This window comes from Misgurnus anguillicaudatus, chromosome 14 (genome assembly GCF_027580225.2).
Source record: "Misgurnus anguillicaudatus chromosome 14, ASM2758022v2, whole genome shotgun sequence".
In the NCBI taxonomy this organism is placed as follows: domain Eukaryota; kingdom Metazoa; phylum Chordata; class Actinopteri; order Cypriniformes; family Cobitidae; genus Misgurnus; species Misgurnus anguillicaudatus.
The window spans coordinates 29,242,403-29,264,996 of record NC_073350.2 but is presented as its reverse complement, the minus strand read 5'-3'; the positions used below and the strand labels follow the sequence as shown (position 1 = coordinate 29,264,996).

General features: G+C 38.3%; 2 protein-coding genes across 22 annotated transcripts in view; both read left to right on the top strand.

Moving 5' to 3' along the window:
• itpr1b (inositol 1,4,5-trisphosphate receptor, type 1b) overlaps positions 1-12,533 on the top strand; it is a 163,794-nt gene extending 151,261 nt beyond the window's left edge. For all 21 annotated transcript variants that reach the window (XM_055183320.2, XM_055183318.2, XM_055183309.2 and 18 more), the window contains 2 exons: positions 8,372-8,533; positions 11,381-12,533. In XM_055183320.2, coding sequence (XP_055039295.2) covers positions 8,372-8,533; positions 11,381-11,467 — 249 coding nt within the window. In that variant the 3' untranslated portion in view covers positions 11,468-12,533. The remainder of the gene's footprint in view (positions 1-8,371; positions 8,534-11,380) is intronic.
• Positions 12,534-16,829: 4,296 nt separating this feature from the next.
• On the top strand, positions 16,830-20,470 carry bhlhe40 (basic helix-loop-helix family, member e40). The gene is made up of 5 exons (XM_055184351.2): positions 16,830-17,171; positions 17,263-17,326; positions 17,528-17,635; positions 17,989-18,112; positions 18,330-20,470. Exons 1-5 carry the CDS (start codon positions 17,092-17,094, stop codon positions 19,184-19,186), a joined length of 1,233 nt encoding a protein of 410 aa, XP_055040326.1. The 5' UTR covers positions 16,830-17,091; the 3' UTR covers positions 19,187-20,470.
• The last annotated feature ends 2,124 nt before the right edge of the window (positions 20,471-22,594 follow it).

The window sequence follows — 22,594 nt, the reverse complement described above, 5'->3', positions numbered from 1 at the left end:
CACATTTGTTTTGAAGGGAATTTTTTCTTCATAGAAATAGTTGTAGTTCTCGTTTCTGGAGAAGTTAGACCAGAGGAAGTGAGTATTTCAGTGTGGGCCGTAATGGAGACGAGTCACTGCATCCTTTCCATTCATGTCCTACATCAGAGATTATAAGCTATAGCCTAGTTTTATTTTATTATATGCACTCACGGTTGGGTCAAATATGGACATTTTCAAGGTTAATTTTATCCAACAATTTGTTCATATTTTGGGTTGAAACAGAGTGTGTAATTTATCATTAGTAACAGTATAAGGTTCGATTCATTAACATTACTTAATGCATTAGTAAACCATAACTACAATAAACATTGTCTGTGTCTGAAATCACATACTGTGAAGGTAGATTAAGTACTTACTCATCAATATATATATATATGGATATATATATGGATAGTATGAATGTACTACATCCGCCATGTTGATACACCACGTGACATACTGTATGTCGTCATAACAAGTTATTCGTTAACTGGAATGACATTAAACTAGCGCAACTTAACCACAAGCTGTTTAATGTATGTATTTGCATTTGAATAGAGCCGTATTGCTGCTTTTGGACATTTTTGAATAAAACAAGGCATCTTTTCTTCTTCGTTGGATAACTCCTCTTCTGGGGGCTCACGTGATAGTAAAAGGTCCATCGAATTAACACTTCGGGATTTTACCGAAAATAGTAGGTCATCCGGTTACTTTTCACCTACTGTTTTTGGAATAACCTACTTTAAATTCGGGCATACTACTTGCCTCGCCTACTACTTTTCGCCTACTACATAGTATAAATTTAGGCAGTTTGGGACGCAGGTATTATGTTTTAATACCAGTACACTATAAAAAGGGTATTTTATGCTGCGACTTTAACATTGTGTGTCATTTTGTGGTAAAATAAATAAAAGTGACAACACAAGTTGTGTAAAAAGTATTTAAAAGATTTACGAATCACACACATGACGGGCTACTGTACATACGTGTTGTGACGAACTTCGCATCGTGCGCCCTGGAAAAAAGAAGTCACCGGCAGCCAATGGTTTATATAAAAACATAATAATATAAAATATATAATAACACATAGATGAGTCTAGTTTGGGACAATGCATTTAGTGTATTGTCCCAAAAATAATAAGTTTTTAGAGAGTACAATTGTTTATTTACATTTTAATTTACGGTGAATTAAATAATGTTAACATACAATTTAATAAAAAAATGTGTTACTAAATGTTAAATTAAGTGAGCTTTAATAATAATATTTTTTAAAAATATGTTAATATATTTTTTAAATGTTTATTGCTGTTAGTTTAATAATAATAATAATAAACTAACAGCAATATATTATTAAAATATTTTAAAATAAATATTTATTACTTACAAAAATTGCTAAAACTTTACTATCTTTATTATTATTATTGTCATTATTATTATTATTATTATTATTATTATTATTATTATTAAACTAACAGCAATAAACATTTTAAAAATATATTATTAACATATTTTTAAAAATTATTATTATTAAAGCTCACTATGATCTTAATTTAAGTTTTCTTTCTAACTGTTAGTTTTTATTGCTTAAAAAATGGCAAAAACTTTAATATCATCTCAAATGACTTGTTGTGTATTTTTATTTCTTACATTCTATAGTTTAATAAACAGTACTTTTAAAAAGAGTCTCAAGTACAGTACATATGTACTTGTTTTGACTGAATTTATAGGGCATCGGTTAAGGCACTAAGCCGCTGTCGGGTGGGAGGATCTTTAATAGTCTGAATAGTATGTGGTGAATTGATAGATTTCAAAAGTAGTCCACCTTGTGTGGTGTAGCGCGACTTTCAAGTCAGTGCCGATCAGAGATAGCGATGTTTGTCTGTATGATGACGATGACGAAACCGCCCGCCAGCTGGGCTCCTTGCGCAGACGACGCTGTTTGTGGGCGGAGGTAAACACAAACCTCAACATCTGTGGCAGCAGGAAGCGAAGACACACATACACACTCCTCTCTTGTTCTCAGAATGACTGAGAGCATTACCTGTGATTTTCCCCTGCGCCTGCCCGTCTGCAGTGTGTGCGTATGTTGCCCCTCCATCTGAGATTTGACAGAAATGGGGAACTTCTCTGCAGCTGAGGTGTGATCGACCTCTCTCACTCGCTTTCTGTCACACAACCACACGAGCACACACACGTGGGTAGCCGATAAAAGATCTTGCAAATGTGCATGAACCTTTTTTAGGTTGAAGTTTGAATGAATGTGTAAGGGAAAGTGTTTAATAGATGCTGAGGCCGGTCATGGTTTCCTTTTTTCAGGAAATATTTAATTTGTTAGGTTACACATTGCACCCTTAATTGAAAAAACGTTTGACTTCCTCATAGCGTATAATATAGATACAAGATGGGATCTGGTTAAAAGTTTGTGCTAACTGCCTTAGTCTGGGCTTGCCTGTCTTTAGGCCAAATCATAAAAACGCTTGTGTGGGTCTGTATATATGTGAGTAGGCCAGATTTGGGGAAGATGGGAAGTTGTTGGGAAAAAGAATGTTGCGGATTGTCTTTTGGCCATTCGCTCTGCCTTCTTTTCCCGTCAGCGTTGAAAGCGACTCACTTTTTCCTTCCTGCTGGTAAAATCTCTGTCCTTATTAGGAGTTGCGTCTGACCTCTCCCATCAGCCAGAAGTCAGACATTCCTCAATCGTGTTTGGCTCTTGTAGACTTCCACTGCTGTCTCTAAACGCTGACTGCTCTATAAACCATCCTAAGATATTGGGACAAGAAGGAAATGACTTTCTCACCAGAAGCTCTGTTCAGAGTATTTATCATTCTGTCTATTTCAAGTCACTGAAAATGAGACTTCTACATTTTTTAATAAGAAATCTCACACATCCATAATGCTGGGTAATTGCCAGCGCTGTGTTGCTAAGGATATATTGTGGTTTTATAAGGTGGTCAAAAGGTTTTTCACAGCGATGCCATAAAACAGGGGTCAGCAACAGGCGGCCCACGGGCCAAAACTGACCTGTTACCAATAATATCTGACCCGCGCCCGCAGCCAGATTATTTTATAGCCGCTGGTTCTGAAATAGATCTGTCATAAAACTATGCGCCAGCGAGAAACATGAGCGTGCAGAAAATTATCGACATGCGGAAAGCGCCCTCTCTGAGAAGTATTCGCGCGTGGAAAAGTGTCCTTGTGAGACCGAGACGCTTCCTTGCTCAGCACGCACAAATACAGTCACGCGAGCAAAGACTGGGATGAGTACTCCCTTGACTCTCTTTATGCTCTCGCAGCTGAACAACATGCACTCGCTCGATCAAGATGACCTTTTACACTTAGGGCGGGACAATGACTGGTGTCTTCGCACCTGTGATAAGTTGTTTGATTTAATCAGTGACGCGCATTATCTTGTGTCACAATCTGTGTCGAGTCAATCTAGGTTTTAATGTGACCATTATGCTGCGTTCACACCAGTCGCGGTGGAGGCATCAATGTGAAGTCGCGTTGACGCGTGTCTGGAGGTCTCGCGGCAGGAATTCTGCCTCATTCACGCGTCTAGTTTGCGCAAATGGCACCAATTGAGCGTAGCCGCAGGAAATGCGCGAGTGGAAAATTTTGAACTTTGGCGGAAAAACCGTGTTAACCAATCAGGAGCTTGCTCTAGTAGTGACGTGATTACAGGAAGCAAGCGGAGTCGCAGAAGCCCCTCCCATGACGTGAATTTCCGCGTGAATGTCTCAATGACTAGAATTTCACGCATGGCTCTCATTCGCGAATTAAGCCAGTAAACTCAAAATGTTCAAGCAGCAAACTAGACGCAGTAGACGCGAATTTGACGCCTCAAACACGGCTGGTGTGAACCCACAGTTATGCTATGTACACACCAAACGCGGGGCATCGCGTTACTCGCTCTAGATTACTCGGCGGATTTAACTTCGTGTCATGCGAATTTTTCGCTCGAGTTGAATATTTCGCTCGAGTTGCATCATTCACATCGCCCCACGCAAGGACGCGTCTGAGCGCGTCTTTGCATTGACTTTGTATGTAATCTATCTAGCGCAAATCGTTGAACTCGCATCTGGTCTAATCCCACAGTTATTGGCATATGTCGGAGCAGGTCATTTTTGTTAAAACCAATAGTCTTGTTTGATCCATGCAATAGGCTGCAAATAATGCAAATTATTAATGCATTAATTTTGTTTTGTAATTTTCTTAAACTACAATGTTCTGGCCCACTATCTACTGACATTTTTTGACCCAATGCCAAACTTAATGGCCGACCCCTGCAATAGAAGAACCATTTCCTTTTTCGTTTGAATTATCTGAAAAACCTTTTGAAAACAAGGAAACAGATGCAAAGGATCTTTATAGAACCATAGCCAAAAATGGTTCCTTTATGGCATCATAAAAAAACTTTTTTAAAAGGGCCAGTATTACCATTTTTACAAGATGTAATTTAATGGCGCTTTTCCATTGCATAGTACCCCACGGTTTGGATTGGGTCAGGTCGGGTCAGCTCACCTCACCTCACTTTGGCTTGGTTAGCTTTTCCATCGAGTTTAATAACACTTCGGAGTGGGAGGGATTATAGGCGTGCCGTTATATTTGCGCTGACTACTGGTGTGACATTATACAAGTGAGAGCGTAGTTGTACATTCCCATACATTCATTTATTTCAAAATTAAAATAAACCACCACAAATAGTTGTTTGCACATCACGTTTATCACTACCTTGTGTCATAACCTGTGTCGAATCAATCTAGGTTTTAATGTGACCATTATGCTGCGTTCACACCAGCCATGGTAGAGGCATCAAGCGCGAGTGATTTCAATATTTAGTCAATGTGAAGTCGCGTTGATGCATGTCTGGAGGTCTCGCGGTGGGAATGAGGCGTTTAGCGCGAATGTCCACCTCATTCGCGCGTCTAGTTTGCGCAAATGCCGCAATTTGTGTTACTAAACTCGATGGAAAAGCTAATCAAGCCAAAGTGAGGTGCGGTGAGCTGTCTCACATTGGTCAACGTGCTCCACTGAGCCTCATTTAAGTTGCATTTAAGCATATATGCAGATGTGCGCGTCGCGAATGTGCCTGGAAAAATGTTTTATGGTGTTCCTGATTCTCAACCTGTGGATGTTTTTCATTGCTAAAAGGGAGTTTGGGAACTCATAGCAGAGCACAGATGACAACAGGTTTGCTCGAGACAGCGCAAGCTAGCATGAAGGTAAAGCTAATCTTTTACATTATAGTGATGACACTGCTAGGGACGATTCTCGAAGACCAATCAGTGATCTACAGTGTTTTGCGTCACGTTTTGGTATCACCTCGGGTCGCTTGGAACCCCAATCAATCAGGGTGGTCCTAAAAAAGTATTGGGTACTACATACTGCACCCAATGGAAAAGCCCTCAAAAGTAAGTTGACCCGGCCCAAACCAAACCATGGGGTACTATGCAATGGAAAAGCGAATGTGTCTGTAAAGTTTCAGCTCAAATTACCCCACGGATGATTTGTTATAGCATGTCCAATTTGCCCATATTTGGGTGGGAGCAAAAAGTAATAATAGTATCTTTAAACACATTGGTGCTACAACTTGCAAACAAATACATTTATAAAGGCTTTATGAAAAATGAAGTCAGTCAGTGGCTGTGGGCGGGGCTTTATCAATCACATTAACAAGAAAATAAAAACAACTGTTTAATGAGACCGCATTGGTTTAATGGGGATTTTTTCATTGTGGTTGTGTTCACACACTGCCAACACACATTTATACAAACACCTTCTAAAATTCGGATTTGCATAATATGTGCCCTTTTGGAGTGTAGGAGAACCATTTTTGTTTTCTCAAATAACCATTTAGTCAACAATTCTTTAGAGAATATTTTTATTTCCTTTATGAATCTAAAGAACCTTTTCTCACCTCCTATGAAACCAGACGGTTCTTCAGATGTCAAAGGTTTTTTATGGACCAATTATAGCATCATAAAGCACCTTTATTTTTTTTAGAGAGTAGGGTGTTGGCTGTGGTTGTTAGGGTGTTTTTGATGGTTGCAAGGTGATTACTATCCCAGTCGAATTGTCTGTGATATTTTGGTCCCTACACTCTTCAAAATAAAGGTGGTTTTCACAGCGATGCTACTGATATACCGTTATTAATATCTGTCTCCTCAAAGAAAGCTTTAGTTAAAGAGTTCATAGTCTGAACATTTTTACACTACAAAAAACTTTTGTGAAACAGAAATGTTATTTATGGAACCATCAAGCCCAAAAAGAACCATATAGGAACCAAAATAAAGGTGCTTCGCAATGCCACAGAGGAATGATTTGGCTGAACATATCAATAAAGGAACCTTCAACATCCAAAAAAAACCTTTCTGTTTCAAAATACGTTCTTTCTATGAAATATAAACGTATAGAAGAAATGATTCTAGGAACCTTTGAATGATTCTTTGAGGAACCAAAAATGGTTATTTTGTGGTATCGCTATGAATCTTTTTTGATGTAAGGAATATGCTTGTTTTATCATGCATCAGGCAGCAACTTTAAAAATCGGATCTTTTAGTGTGACAAGTAAAAAGATCATTTAAAGTATGAGTGATAATCATCATTTAGACATACTGCAAGATTATATCGAACACTAAGGATAATGTTTGTTTATTTTTTAGTTTTATTTTAACCCTCTGATGAATGGTTTGATCACAGCTACAGGAAAGATGTGGTTATTCTTCTATAAAAAAAAGTTTATTTGTCATTGTCACATTGTCACGCCTTGTTCCTAAATAGATGCTGCTGATTTTACTGATCTGTTATCTCAAATTAAGTCATCATTACTGCTGAAAAATAAATATCTTTCTTAAAGCCTTAAAGGAATAGTCTACTCATTTTCAATATTAAAATATGTTATTACCTTAACTAAGAATTGTTGATACATCCCTCTATCATCTGTGTGCGTGCACGTAAGCTCTGGAGCGCGCTGCGACACTTCGATAGCATTTAGCTTAGCCCCATACATTCAATGGTACCAACCAGACATAAAGTTAGAAGGCACCACACACATCAACGTTTTTCCTATTTAAGACGAGTAGTTATACGAGCAAGTTTGGTGGTACAAAATAAAACCTAGCGCTTTTCTAAGCGGATTTAAAAGAGGAACTATATTTTATGGCGTAATAGCACTTTTGGGAGTACTTCGACTCGCCTGAAAAGTCCGCTCCCCTTCTCACTCTCATAATGGGAGAGGGAGGGTGTTACTGCGCCGAGTCGAAGTACTCCCATAAGTGCTATTACGCCATAAAATATAGTTCCTCTTTTAAATCCGCTTAGAAAAGCGCTAAGTTTTATTTTGTACCACCAAACTTGCTCGTATAACTCTCGTCTTAAATAGGAAAAACGTTGATGTGTTTGGTCACTTCTAACTTTATCTCTAAATGGTACAATTGAATGAATGGGGCTAAGCTAAATGCTATCGAAGCGTCGCAGCGCGCTCCAGCGCTTACGTGCACGCACACAGATGATAGAGGGATGTATCAACAATTCTTAGTTAAGGTAATAACATATTTTAATATTGAAAATGAGTAGACTATTCCTTTAAGGATACAAAAAATAGTTTGCTTGTATGAATTACTTCCTAAAGTATAATCTAAAGTGGGATTCTCCCAGTTAATAACCACCGGCCAGTTAGATGTTTTCAAGCTCTTTATCTGAGGGAGAGGCCATCCAAATCCTCATGTGACTTTGACACTGCTGTAGTCATGTTAGACTTGGAATTTTGTCTGATGTAAGTAAACACATACTTGTTGAAACAATGACAAGTATGCAATGAAATGCAGAAGAGGACGTGACTTAATAATGTGTTAATTTAAACACATCATTTTTTAAATGTCCTGTTTTAAGAATGGTTCATGTTAAGCCATATATAAGGTGTGTGTGATGTCAACAGATCAGAAATCTTTTAAAAACCATTTATTTTTAGAGGAAGTTTGAGAAACAAAAACTGTGAAATTCATAATGAGCTTCATCAGGTGCTTAGGAAACAAACAGTTAAAGCCGACAACAATTTTGGTTGAGAAGTGTGCGTGTGCTAGTAACACATGATTTTATATTTTCTTATCTGACTTACTGTGCATTACAAGGTATATATTTTATCAGTATCTGTGTTCCCTGGGTTCAAACCCATGACTTTTTGCACTGGGCCGGTACCTTTTCAAAAAGTACATTTTTGTACCTAAAAGGTGCATATTGGTACCTCAAAGGTACGTGTCTGTATCATAATGGTGCCTTGTTATAAGGTACCATCCCATTGACAACTTTTGTACCTTTATTTCTGAGACACTAATGTCTCATTTTTCAACAGGAACACAACTTGGACTGGTTTCCTCGGATGCGAGCCATGTCGCTGGTTAGCAGCGATGCCGAGGGCGAGCAGAACGAGATCAGAAGCCTTCAAGAGAAACTTGGAGAAACCATGAAGCTCATCTCTAACCTGTCAGGCCAACTCACCGAGTTAAAAGAGCAGGTAGGAGACGAGTCTTTTTCAGCACGTCCGGTCCGAAGAGACGTGACTTCGAGCTTGAGCGATTTTTCACGCCCTGATAAGGATGAAGTGTAGTCTTGACCTACTAAGCTGTTTAACGGATGACGGACATTAAACGCTAGTCACAGTAGGGTGTGAGCATAACTAAAGTTTGAAGGTCCACAACCTCTGGAAGGTGTAATTAGAGCAAAGGGCACTGAGTCATTTCATTTTGTCTTTGTATTTCTGCCCTCAGCTCGTGGTATTTAAAATGATCTTTCACCTGCGTCACGAGCCCAAGTGTTGTTTCACTTTTATTCAGCACGCATTGTCGTCCAGACGAAGTTCTGCGAACTCAGGCTTGTGTGTTTCCACAGATAAACAGGCAGATGTAAATGATAAAACGGGTCACATTTTTTGATTTGGTGGAAAGATGCGTAGTGAGACTGTCGCCGATTTCTTGTAAACGGTGTCGAATGGAGACCAGCTCGAGGTGTGCAGCCATATAAAATGGGAAGTGTCTAGAAGGAAGTCGATTATTTTTTTGTACTCTAGACAGGGGAAAAGGTCATAGTTTGGCTAAAAGAGTGTAAATAGGCAAGTGAAAACTTTCACTGTGGCAAATGTAGCGTTTGCGTTTACACGTGTCAATGCTGTTTTTATCTTTCCTGTTGTATAGAAATGTGTAAAAGACTTTTAAATCTTCACTTAAATATTACAAAAAAATGAGTTTTTGAAATGTTCATTAGGTACTTGTCTCATAATCAAATTATGAAATTAGGAGCATCAAAGTTTAATTTCATATTGATTTCAACCTTTGACATTACCTTATATTTTCACTGAATGTTATTTACATTATGTAGGATTATTATTTTTTGTTTCACAGACTATTAAGGCAACTAAATAGTCATACAGCATATACACTCACCTAAAGGATTATTAGGAACACCATACTAATACTGTTCGCCTTCAGAACTGCCTTAATTCTACATGGCATTGATTCAACAAGGTGCTGAAAGCATTCTTTAAAAATGTTGGCCCATATTGATAGGATAGCATCTTGTAGTTGATGGAGAATTGTGGGATGCACATACAGGGCACGAAGCTCCCATTCCACCACATCCCAAATATGCTCTATTGGGTTGAGATCTGGAGACTGTGGGGGCCATTTTAGTACAGTGAACTGAACTCATTGTCATGTTCAAGAAACCAATTTGAAATGATTCGAACTTTGTGAAGTAGCCATCAGAGGAACATGGTGGTCATAAAGGGATGGACATGGTCAGAAACAATGCTCAGGTAGGCTGTGGCATTTAAATGAAGCCCAAATGGCACTTAGGGGCCTAAAGTGTGCCAAGAAAACATCCCCCACACCATTACACCACCACCACCAGCAGCCTGCACAGTGATAAAAAGGCATGATGGATCCATGTTCTCATTCTGTTTACGCCACTCCATCTGACCATCTGAATGCAGAAATCGAGACTCATCAGACCAGGCAAAATTTTTCCATTCTTCAACTGTCCAATTTTGGTGAGCTTGTGCAAATTGTAGCCTCTTTTTTATTTGTAGTGGAGATGAGTGGTACCCAGTGGGGTCTTCTGCTGTTGTAGCCCATCCGCCTCAAGGTTGTGCGTGTTGTGGCTTCACAAATGCTTTGCTGCATACCTCGGTGGTTATTTCAGTAATAGTTGCTCTTCTATTAGCTTGAATCAGTCGGCCCATTCTCCTCTGTCCTCTAGCATGAACAAAGCATTTTTCGCCCACAGGACTGCCGCATACTGGATGTTTTTCCCTTTTCACAGCATTCTTTGTAAACCCTAGAAATGGTTGTGCGTGAAAATCCCAGTAACTGAGCAGATTGTGAAATACTCGGACCGGCCCGTCTGGCACCAACAACAATGCCACGCTCAAAATTGCTTAAATCACCTTTCTTTCCCATTCTGACATTCAGATTGGAGTTCCAGAGATTGTCTTGACCAGGACCACACCCCTAAATGCATTGAAGCAACTGCCATGTGATTGGTTGATTAGATAATTGCATTAATGAGAAATTGAACAGGTGTTCCTAATAATCCTTTAGGTGAGTGTATATATATTATATATATATATAAACACAAAACATGATTTTTTTTACTTTTGGCTGCTCAAAGGATTTCATCTTCATGTGACCCTCTTTCCAGTATTCTGTCATGTGACTTGCTTGAGGGTCCCTTTAAATTTGTGCTAAATAAAGGATCTGGGCAAGATCTCATGATGGTTCTCATGTATTTCATCTTGTGACAATTGAATTATTTTACTCAGATTTTTACCCGTGGCAAACGGAATTGAATAGTTCCTTATATGGGGCCACATTAAGCAGGAAATCAAGCGTGCACTGCCACATGTCTTTGAAATGGTTTTGTTTAGTTCAATGAGGCACTTCCTGTGGACACCGACTTTAATATATATGCGAGCGAGCGAACGGTTGCGATTTTGGCTCACTTTCGCAGTCGTTGAGTCAGAGTAGGGGATTTCTGTACAGACGGACTGAATTTCATTGGAACTGTGTACGTGAGTGTGCGACGTGTGTTTTGAAGCTCACTTGCACAACGCTGCATGACACGGCTCCAGTTGCTCCATTTTGTATTCCCAGAAGCTTTTTAATAAGACTGCTTACTCGTACCCAAAGCAAATAGACCCTCGGGTGTTATGAGGTCATAACCAAGGCAACATGAGCGGATACGCAAGAGGTGTTATTGCATGACGAGTCTGATATGTAGGTGAGACGGAAGCTGCATTTTAAGTTAATGTTAAACTTAATTAATCAGAAAGTTACTTATAATTATATCTTTAATTGTGTGTTTTCAGATGACAGAGCAGAGAAAACAGAAACAGAGGATCGGGCTTTTGGGTCACCCTCAACACATGAACGTCAACCCTCAACAGCCCGCCTGAACCCATTAGACAGACCAAGTGTCCTACAGCCATCTCCTGCAGACATCACATTAACCTTCGTGTATATGAACGTTTGTTTGCGTAAAACTATTACAAATACCCCCCTACGCACACACACACACACAATCTCTGAGTGCCAAATGTTAAAGGGGAAGTAAATTGTACTCGGTTTGCACAGGGTAAACGTATATTGCACGACTGAGAACATGCAATGCTTCAGGATCTTTTTTTTTTAATAGACCCATAACAGCATAGCAGTCATTACTGGATGTCTTATTTTTGTATTCTGTGCAATATTAATAATATGCAAATACACTGATCTGTAAATGATGTCTTAAAGGGACTGTGTGAAAAATATCATCTTGTGTTCTTTTGCTTTGATTCTAATGAAATTCATTAGAGCTACCTGTAGGTTACGTTTGACATGTGAAATACAGTGTATACACATATATATATAATATATGAAAAGGCATTTTCGTATTTTATTTAATTTATATTTAAATAAAAAATAAGTTTAGATTCTGCATCTGTAAGAGTTTCTGTTTGTTATTAAGTAGTTTGTATTTTATTTTTTTGCTTTTTTTGCTGCTAACTTTACAGTATGACCGTAAGAGTCATGTATTGAGTAATAATGAACTTAGTTTAAAAAAACTCTTCAGGCAGTTAAAGTTTGTATTAAAATCTATATTGAATAACTTTACCCATTCATTTCTGCCATTATAGAGTCATCTTAAGTGTGCCTGTCGATAAGTTGTGCTTTAAAAGGTAAAGCACAATATGAGTATGTACTGGCAAAAGCAATTCTTGTTTTCTAGATTCCTCTGTATTTTGTTCAATTTTCTAGAAGATTCCATGATGTTATCAAGGATTTTTTCTTTATTTTATGCATCTTGTAATACACATTTCTGCCGGGCTTTTATATAGAGAGATACATTTTCATAGCATCCTAATAATTACAGCACTATTACTGAGAAATAACCTTGATTTAATAGATAGATATAATTCAATGAGATTGTAAAATAATTTAGTGGTATTAATAAAATCCATACTTCTTGTTGAAAGAAAATTTGTTTTTTTATTTGTTTCAGTCTAATTACAAATGCACAGTGTGCTGAATATCTTGCTGAATCTGTAAAGATTTGTGAGTTTGCTTTGACCACTCGCTTTTTACAATTACAGCATATTCACTACTATTCAACATTATTTGCTTTCATTTTTTTGTTATTCTGCAGCAAAAAATAAAAAAGAATAAAGGCACAGCAGGTGGCAATGCTGACGACAGCATTATTATTTTCAGTTTTCATATTATGACAGTACATTCACCCCATGCACTTTACAGTCAATGCAAAGGAAGTTGAACTTCTAAAGAAATCGGTAACACTTTACAGTTTCAGAAAAAAAGAAACAAAAGCTGTCGTCGGGGCGGAAACCTTTAAAAAGTATATTTTTGTTCCTAAAGAGTGCATATTAGTGCCTCAAAGTTACATATTGATACCAAATGTTTACATATTTGTACCTAAATGGTAGGACTATATTACTATATAAGGACCTTTTTAAAGGGACAGTCCCAGGGACGGCTTAAGGTCTAAAACATTAATGCATTAGCTAACGTGAATTAACAAAGAATTTTTTGACAATTTATTAATGTTGGTTAATGCAAATAATTCATATCATAATTCATGCTAGTTCATTGTGCATTAACTAAAGTATTTGATTGATTTTAAAGAAAATGTTTCTAAAATAAAATTTCTAAAATACTTTTACAAATCCTATGTTAACAAATCAAACCTTACTGTGAACCGAAGTGTTACTAAGAATATAGAAGTATACGGTCCAAGCTTTTCGAAGGAAATGGCCTTTCTGTGACCTCTCATGTTAATCTGCAATGGAAAGTGCTAGTCCCAAACTAAAATGCATGTTTGAGGTGCCTTAATTTGAAAACATCTTGCACTGATATATCTTATATTGGTGCCATTATTAGTATTCTGTTTTGTACAGGTTTGTTTGTAAAAACTACTTAAATGTCCCACTAGGCCTAGTCCTGGATTAATCTAAACCCTGTCTGGGAAACTGACCCTAGTATTTTAGTTGATATCGAGTTGTAGATAGAGCAGCTTTGTATGGAGGTCACATCGGAGTGCCCCAAACTGATTCAAATTTAAAACAGTACGTTATCAGTTTGCTGTCATGTGTAAAACAACCAAAAGTGACAAACAAGTGTCAGACAATCATCTTTTAAAACTGAATTATTGACATCGCACAAAGGCCCACTCTGAAATCCCCCATCTGAAGTGCAACATCAGACTGAAACCTTCTGCAACTGAAGTGACATTTGTGAAATAAAATAAACCCGTGCACAGGGAGGAAAATATGACCATCAGCTTAGTAAGAAATGGGAAACTTCGTTTAGATATCTCAAATGAAAGGCATTATTTGGTGAAGCGTATTTTTGTATTTAGGTCAAATTGTTTTCTGATAAGATATTTCATGACACGGCCTGTTATCTGTTAAGTTTGGATGAAATGAATGATCTGTTAGTCATTTTTTATTTCATTATAATGGGAGTATAACCACTTCTGTACTCTCAGAAGAAAGGTAAAAAAGTTGTCACCGTGACAGTGCTCTTTCAAAAAGTACACCTATCAGAGATACATAAGAGATACATAAAACTTGTTAAAAGGTCCCAGTGACAACTTTTGGATATTTATGTCTGAAACTGTAGGTCACATTGTAGAGGTCACTGATTAAAATCACTGTCACCATATTAACTAAATATTAATAATCAAAATGTGTACTTGATATCTTTGTTTTACATGTAAATGCACGTTTTCACTTTCACAAATCACTGTTATAATCACGTGTATGTGCATGTAAAATACATGGTTTAACACAACCAAAATGCAACTTCAGATGACTTATTTTAAGAATCCTCGAAGCAGTAATAATAAATAATCATCTTAAATTTAAGATGGGGTTATCCAGTATTTGTGGTCAAATAGGGACTTTCCTGAAAAGAGAAAAAGCTTGCTGTCTAATGAAGTCTCACAACACATAATAACATACAGCGTGAAACTTCATTGGCATGCAATTTAAATCCACTAAACAGACTAGTTCACAACACTTATCACATGATCTAATAAAGATATTGATTCAGATGTTATGCAGTAAAAGTGCATGAGATCCAATTGTGAAATTAACCATTTAAACACATTGACAGTACGTGCTGAGCTTATTACATTAAATATCATGTATGTTCATTTACATGATTAGTTGACAATTTAATGAATTCATTTCCACAAGCTTATTGGAACTCGAAGGAGCCTTAACATTTAGCTTCTTACAGTAATGATATACATTAATGTCAGCACCACCTTCTATTACTGTATATTGTCTTTATATTACATGGCACCGTCATGTAGCAACACTTGCAATGTGTACAATTACAAGCAGTTAAGTCATAATTATATATTAGGCACATGTTGCTACGTACGTAATTGCATTGTAACATGAATAGTAATGTCTAATATATCACACCCACATCTTTACGAACCCAGTAAAAATCTTTCTTTGTCATTTAACTAAAAGTGCACAATGCACTTGTATGTATTCATTTACTGAAGTGTCTCGTGCACTAGATCTCTGCCTGTACATGAGGTTGCTGCGTCATCTTGTTGCTGCAAGTCTCAATAAGAACATCAAACTCCCCCCATACTTTCCACGGGTGCTGTTAAGATATGAATTATTTACTGGATATCAAGACTTTTAACCTCAAAACCACAATAAAGGCCAACGTCAGTTCCAACAGGCAAATTACAGTAACACATTCTTTAACAGCAAAACGAAAATTACGAAAAATTAATCATGTTTTTTCTTTTTTTTTTGCGTATTGATTACCATTGGCCAAAAGCATGATTTTACTACAATAATCGTGGTTTAACTATAGTAACCATGGTTTTGGTTTTAACTATTGTACATTTTTGTATGGAAGTGTTTATGTCACATTTACAATACACAGCTCATCGATTTTAAACTTGACTAACAACTTTGCATATTATTAAAAAAAAATAATTTTTTTCTGTTCGTTTAGGCTATGCCTAGCTTAATCTCTATTCCTATTTCTAAACATTTTAAGAGTGCATACATTTAATATGCAATGTAAACTGATATTGATTTTTTACATTATAAGCAACCTTCAAGACCTCCTTATTCCACAGTTTAATGTGAACATGTTGTCAAATGTATGACCGCGTTATTTACATCTGAAACAAGCATGAGATCTCCGTTTCTCGTTAACATTAGAGCGCCTGCGCTGAGCTCGGTCCTAAAATAAACCGAATGACGTCAGCACCGGGGCTTCAGCCGGTCCCCCGCCTCTTCCCTCTCCCCGCGCCGCCAGCCATGAGGAGATCAACGTGACCACCGCCGCCGAGCACAACCGGCAACACAACAAACCGCGCCGCAGCACGAGAGAGCCACGAGCGGCTGCACGTGGAGCGCCAAACGGCCCCGGTGTGAAATAATGGAGCGCGCATCTGTTACTATTGTGTAAACATGATAACGGTGCCGTGCGAGCTCGTGTGCCAACATCACGTCAGGGGGATTGCGTTAATGAACGCTTGCAGTATTTTGATGGAGCCACAGGTGTCTTGGATATCAATGTAATTCGTCATCAGTTTCCTTCCAGAAGCCTCTAGAAAACATTAGGGCCCATGTTTGTGGCAGAATATAATATAATATAATATAATATAATATAATATAATATAATATAATATAATATAATATAATATAATAAAACCATGCATGGACAAATTGAAAAAAAAATTAAACAAATGGTGCTGGCACTGGATTGGCAGATAAACATTTTTTTAAATAAATAAATTCACAGAAATAATATATATTCAACAAAAGAAATTGTTATATTATATTTAGCACCTTCATAAATAATGTTAATTGTTAATAAAATATTGTAATAATAATAATAATATAATAAAAAATATTTTTTTTCCAATTCCATGTAGGCTAGATTTGTTCTTCAAATATTTAACGTAAACATAAACGTAACATGCGCGCATTAATCAGACTATTTTACGTCCAAAATGAAACGCTTGTAATTCAAAATATTTATGTACACTTAAATAACTAAACGTGTATCCCTATACTTTATAATACAAATAAATCTATATTCAAGCGCACCAGTCCAAACACAGGGGAGGGAGAGAGAGAGAGAGAGAGAGAGAGAGAGAGAGAGAGAGAGAGAGAGAGAGCAGCATGGTGGTACACGGGACACGAGCGGGCGGGCGGGCAGGCTGCTGTAAATGGGTTGAGCTCTGAAAGCGCCGTCACACACGTGAGGCTCATGTGACTGAAGCTCGAGACGTGTCTCCAGTCACAGGGTTTATTTAACACGTACTTCACATCCACCCACACTCACTCATTTAACCAGCAGCGGAGACGACAAACGCCTGCCTGCATCTCCACCTCACGTCACATCAGACACTGCATCTCCAAACACTTGAGCTACTTTTGGGCACAACCTTTATTCGAGGAAAATACATGTGGACTTTGATAAGAAAGTGACGGATTTGTTTTTCACTTGCATATACTAAACACACTGAAAGTGTGAAATGGAGAGGATTACCAGTGCGCAACCTCCTCCGTGTATCGCAAAACACGTCTCGATGGATCATATGGCTGACATGCAAGGGTAAGTCAGTCTCTAGACGCTGGTTCATGTTTTCCAGAAGATTTCCAGAAGGATAGTTTGCTTATTGCCTTTATATCATTTTCTATTCTAGAATGGATTTTGCCATGTATGCGTATAAGCCCCGGCAGGGAAAGAAGCGCGGTGAGGACAGTAAGGTACGAAACGCGCAATTACGCACGAATTGCGCACACTTGCTTGCATCTTACACTTGTTGTTGCATATACATTTTAATAGCAAAACTGATTTTAACAAAATTTCTGCTGCACAAGCTTTTGATTTTCTCAAGTTTGTTATTTACGTTGTTGTTGTTTTACGCATCGAATCCGAAGTTAATTTTAAATCATTTTTTCCCATAGGATACGTACAAATTGCCCCATCGATTGATCGAGAAGAAAAGGAGAGACAGAATAAACGAGTGCATCGCGCAGTTAAAGGATTTGCTGCCTGAACACCTTAAACTCACTGTAAGTAATATGGGAGTGGATGGGCTCACCTCACCCAGTTGTATCAAAGCGCCACCTGCTTGTTGATAATGAATAAATCATGTTTGTCCTGCTTTTCAATAACTTTGGTAAAGGGCGCGCCCTCAGACAGATCATAAATGTTTTAATCTGTATAACAAATGTAATCATTCACAAAGCTGACAACTGTTTAATAAATTAGTGGCATGTTACTTTGTCATTTCAAGTATTATTGGCATGTGCACAAAAGAAGCGTCTGTATTCCAGCTCGCTCAATAGAGTTTGTCCTCTGAGCTTCTGCAGAACGCGTTACATAAGCTAGATCAACATGCTTATCTGGGTTCTTCCTGTTTTAGACTCTGGGACACTTGGAGAAGGCTGTTGTGCTGGAACTGACGCTCAAGCATGTGAAAGCTCTTAACAACGTGCTGGAGCAGCAACAACAGAAAATCATTTCCTTGCAAAATGGAATGCAAATCGGTGAGTGTTTGATAAAGGGCAGGGGCGGCGCACCATGTGTTGCTCACAAAAGCCTGACCTTGTTACAGGATACAGCCTTGCTGAACTTTTCACCCCCATTTGTTATTTTTTTTGAGTGCATTACAAAATAAAGCAAAACTGAGGTGTGCTTGCATAACAGCAAACTATCCACCTCTTACATGTTTTAAGTTTTTCTCACACTATGGTTCTATTGCAGGCGAGCAGGGGAACGGGCATTTGGAGAACAGCGAGGAGATGTTTCGTTCCGGCTTCCATTTGTGTGCCAAGGAGGTCCTCCAGTTGCTGGCCAACCAGGAGAACGTCCGCGACCTGACGCCCACGCACATCATCAGCCACCTTCAGAGAGTGGCGTCCGAGCTCATCCAGAGCCCACCGAGTCCCTGTCCAGAGGAGCCCGCTCCAAAAATCCAAGAGGGTCGGGAAAAACCAACAGGTCCGCAGCTGAAATCCACAGAGGGCCATGCTAAAAACTGTGTTCCTGTCATTCAAAGGACTTATCCTCATAGCAGCGAACAAAGCGGTAGTGATACGGATACGGATAGCGGCTATGGGGGAGAGCTGGAGAAGCGTGATTTAAAGCCCCAGCGGCCTGTTTACTATGGCAAAGACGATATGGACGTCAAGTACGGCCTGGCTGAGAGAATGGGCGGCACCATCAAAGAGGAATTAGACGAACCGCAGGCCAAACGCCAGAGGTCCGACTCCTCTGAAGACGAGTCTCTTTCAGGGCACGAGGTGGTGGGCGGTCACAGCCCCTACGTGAGCTTTTCTCCACACCAGCCGCCTCTTTGCATGCCGTTCTACCTCTTTCCTTCCGGAGCAGCCGCGTACCTGCCAATGCTGGAGAAGTGTTGGTACCCGGGAGCCATGCCCATATTGTACCCGGGCTTGACCGGTTCCCCGACCGGGTTGTCTCCTGAGAAACTCCCCACGTCTCTAGTTATGTCCTCAAGGGTGGGTTCTCCGGTTTCCGCTCAGACCTCCATGGACTCTCCTGCACTCTTGCAGGCTCTGAAACAAGTCCCCCCCTTAAACCTTGAAACCAAAGACTGAGGACTCTGTTGGACCCCGCTCTCTGAATGTTTCGGTTATGAGAGTGGACTTTCCTGCTGAATAAGCTCCCTGAGAGGGTTAGGTTGAAGCGGTGGATAGGCAAAGACAAAAACGCACCCTCAGCCAGCAGCTGTTCAGATCCTTTCAGAAGTATGACGGCCTCACAAACACACACACACGCGCGCTCTTATCTCCCTCCACAACCAGCAAACACAGACTCGGAGATGGAAAGGACAAAGAAAGACTGGTTTACGAGGCCCCGTGTAAGCACTGTGATACACTGTGAAGAAGGTCAAAAGTTGAGCTCTGTCCTTCGGAAAAGGACCTGGGACGGGCGAACGGCTTATCTCTGCACTTATGTCGAATGTTAAAGTTAAATTACAAACAAATAACCCAGAATGTGATGTGCAGACGGTCCCCCAACGTCCCTTTGCACAAGCACCTTTTCATTTGTTGAATGTAAAAGATTAAGTCATTTTTTATTCAAACATCACCCCTGTAGATGCTGCTTTGAACATTTCTCTGTGCCGTGGAAGCTAGAACCGGAAGCTTCTGTTACTGCTTTAACCAATAAGAATCCTTCTAGACTACAATGCTACCAAACGTTGTCTGTGCTTTGGAGCGCAGATGTAAAGCTCACCCTGTTTCCATACCGCACTTACCTGTCGCACCACAAACGGACTCATTCAAGCTTTCTTACGTAAGCGAGAACTCCATTGACCCTCCAGACGTGACACTTGTGTATATACAGGGGTTATATAATCACCACTGCATTGTTGCTTTTGAGTTTGTCATCCATTTGTGCACGTAGACGAAGTTCTTGTGAGGTAACTGCATTGTGTAATTATTTTGTTTATACTACTTGTACATCTGTATTTTTGATACGTGACCCGCAACTTACGTTTGCATTGCAAAGACTGGCGAGTTTTAGACAGCCGAGCGCTGTAGGCCATGAGATTGTGTACATAGCTTTGAAACGAGACTCGGTCTGCATCATCGTGTTCATTTCTGGTCAGATATTTGTTTATACTGTTGCCTTTACCTGTTTAAAGCAGTAAACGTGATAGCTGCATCGCAGGCGTCTGCATTTGTAATCCCAACATAGAAGCAAATGAAAGTGAATGTAATGTTTTAAACAATATATTAGTTTTGTATAGGAAGAGGTACTTGGGATTTTTATTTTGGGACCTAACTGAAGGTTGCTTGATGTATATATTTTGTCTAAAGTATTGTTGACATACATTAAAGAAAAGTATTAATAAAGTTTTTTTCCTGTGGAAATCATGTCTGAGTCTGATAAAAAAACTCCCTGTTTTTCCTATCAATGCCCATCCTTATGTAACACTTACATAACCCATAGACGTGCACTGTCTATGCAAATCCTTTAGATGCACATAAGAGTCAGATTTCAGTTTCACACCTAATCATTCCTTTTATATGATGCTACTAGACATTATTAACTGTCCAATAGTGCAGGTTATTAGAATTAAATAGGAAATTATGTAAAATTATAGCAAAAAAAATTACAGTAGTTTACAGTATCATTACAGATTATCTCGGCTGTTAAGGCCCAGATTCCCATAATGGACATACAGTATTTCCAGTGCTTGTAAACCCTTGAATTAGGTTAAGACTCGCACTCGTGTCTGGCTGTGTGTTCTGTGTAGTGTAGTTTAACTTCTCCGCCCTGCTGGGATGTAAACAGGCAGAAGTGAAATCCTTTGCCCTGCTGCTCACATGTAAAGCCACACTGTGATCACAAGCATGATCGGCCACATGCAGCCAGGCAGGAGTCATCATGACACTAAATTTCATGATTCTATACAAACAATAATAATAATATATTTGTAATATAATTCACATATTATTAATAATTTTTATCTTAGTTTTTAGACACGATATGCACTTATGATGAGTCAAAGTAAATGCAATTTTTTTTTAATAATTTTTTTTGGCATGGTAAAAAGCATAAAACATATTTACAAACAAATACACTTTAAAAAATTAAGGTAAGTAAGAATAGGCTGTGTATATATATATATCTACAAACACAATACATTAATATTTGATTGTAATTTTGGCTGCTGTATTGTACCAGAATAACAATATTGAATTGGAAATAATAAGTAATCGTACACCTCAGAATGAAATGCAATAATAGATATTAAATACAGTGACAACACTGTTACTGTCATTTTTTTTTTAAAGAACAAGAGTAGGCTTTTATCATATTGTGATGCATAACATATACATATTAACCTAAACACTGTGAATACAATGTTCTGAAAGGTTAATATATTTGTTTAAAATGTGTGAATTTACATATTACAACAAGTGCAGCAACAAATTACACTATGAACCGACATTATTTTCTTTCTCTTTAATTCTAAAGCTTTTATCGCCATCTAGTGGAAAACGAGGTTAACTGCATGAATCTTAAAAGTAAAAAGCAAGTAAATCGGCCAAAAACACTTTCGTCCCCACCTATATATTAAACTGTAACCCTTAATGATATGTTTTCCAATGATGTATATTGTTAGTATGTTAATTTATTCCTAATTTAAGATACAATGAGAATTTTATTTTGACGAATCCTCAGTCACTGGATTTTTCACAGGCAGCTTCTCAATCGGAAGGCTGCAGTCCCCGGAGGCCACACCTGCAGGATGCATACGTCATAAATATTGTCTTATTTCAGAATATTAACAATTATATAGTTGATAATAAGTCGAAAATAAATTGTTGTAATATGCTTTTCATTTGCGAATTTAATGTTCAGTTAACTTAAAAAAACTAGGATGACGTATGCAGCCTGCATATGCGACCACCGGAGGCTGCAGCCTTCTGATTGAAAAACGGCCAAAGATATTTTGGGGTGCTTTCCCGGACAGAGATTATTTTAGGCCTTAGTTTAATTATGAAATATATATATATATTAACAAACACGCCTAACAAACATTACTTGTGTGCATTCTGAGGTAAAACAAAGGGCACTGAGGCACATTTTAAAATATGTCAGTGCAAGTTGTTTTCAGTTTGGACAGCTCCAGCTACATTTATTTTATTATAGGACTAGTCTAATCCCTGTCCGTGAAACAGCCTCTTTATCTAGGATTTATTAAACTGTGTGTGTACTAAAGATGTATGTTTGGTTTGTTTCACTGATCTATATAAATGGTTTGTTTATTGATTCTTAATTACAAAAAACTGCAATAGACTTTAATTCTGAAAGATCTTTAAAAATGTCTTTCTTTTGTGAGAAAAAACCTTAAACCTTTCAAATCATCTGTGTAAAAAAGGGGCATAGTATATCCTTCGTTTCCTAATTTAGAAAAGCTACATGGTGACTTTTATTCTGAAGGATGAACTCGCAGTCATTTGAGCGGCGCTGCTTTTATGCGTCACCAG

Coding starts and splice junctions, on each gene's coding strand:
- bhlhe40 (XM_055184351.2), top strand. CDS start 17,092: ATGGAGAGGATTACCAGTGCGCAACCTCCTCCGTGTATCGCAAAACAC. Junction 17,172..17,262: donor CATATGGCTGACATGCAAGG/GTAAGTCAGTCT, acceptor TTTCTATTCTAG/AATGGATTTTGCCATGTATG. Junction 17,327..17,527: donor AGCGCGGTGAGGACAGTAAG/GTACGAAACGCG, acceptor TTTTTCCCATAG/GATACGTACAAATTGCCCCA.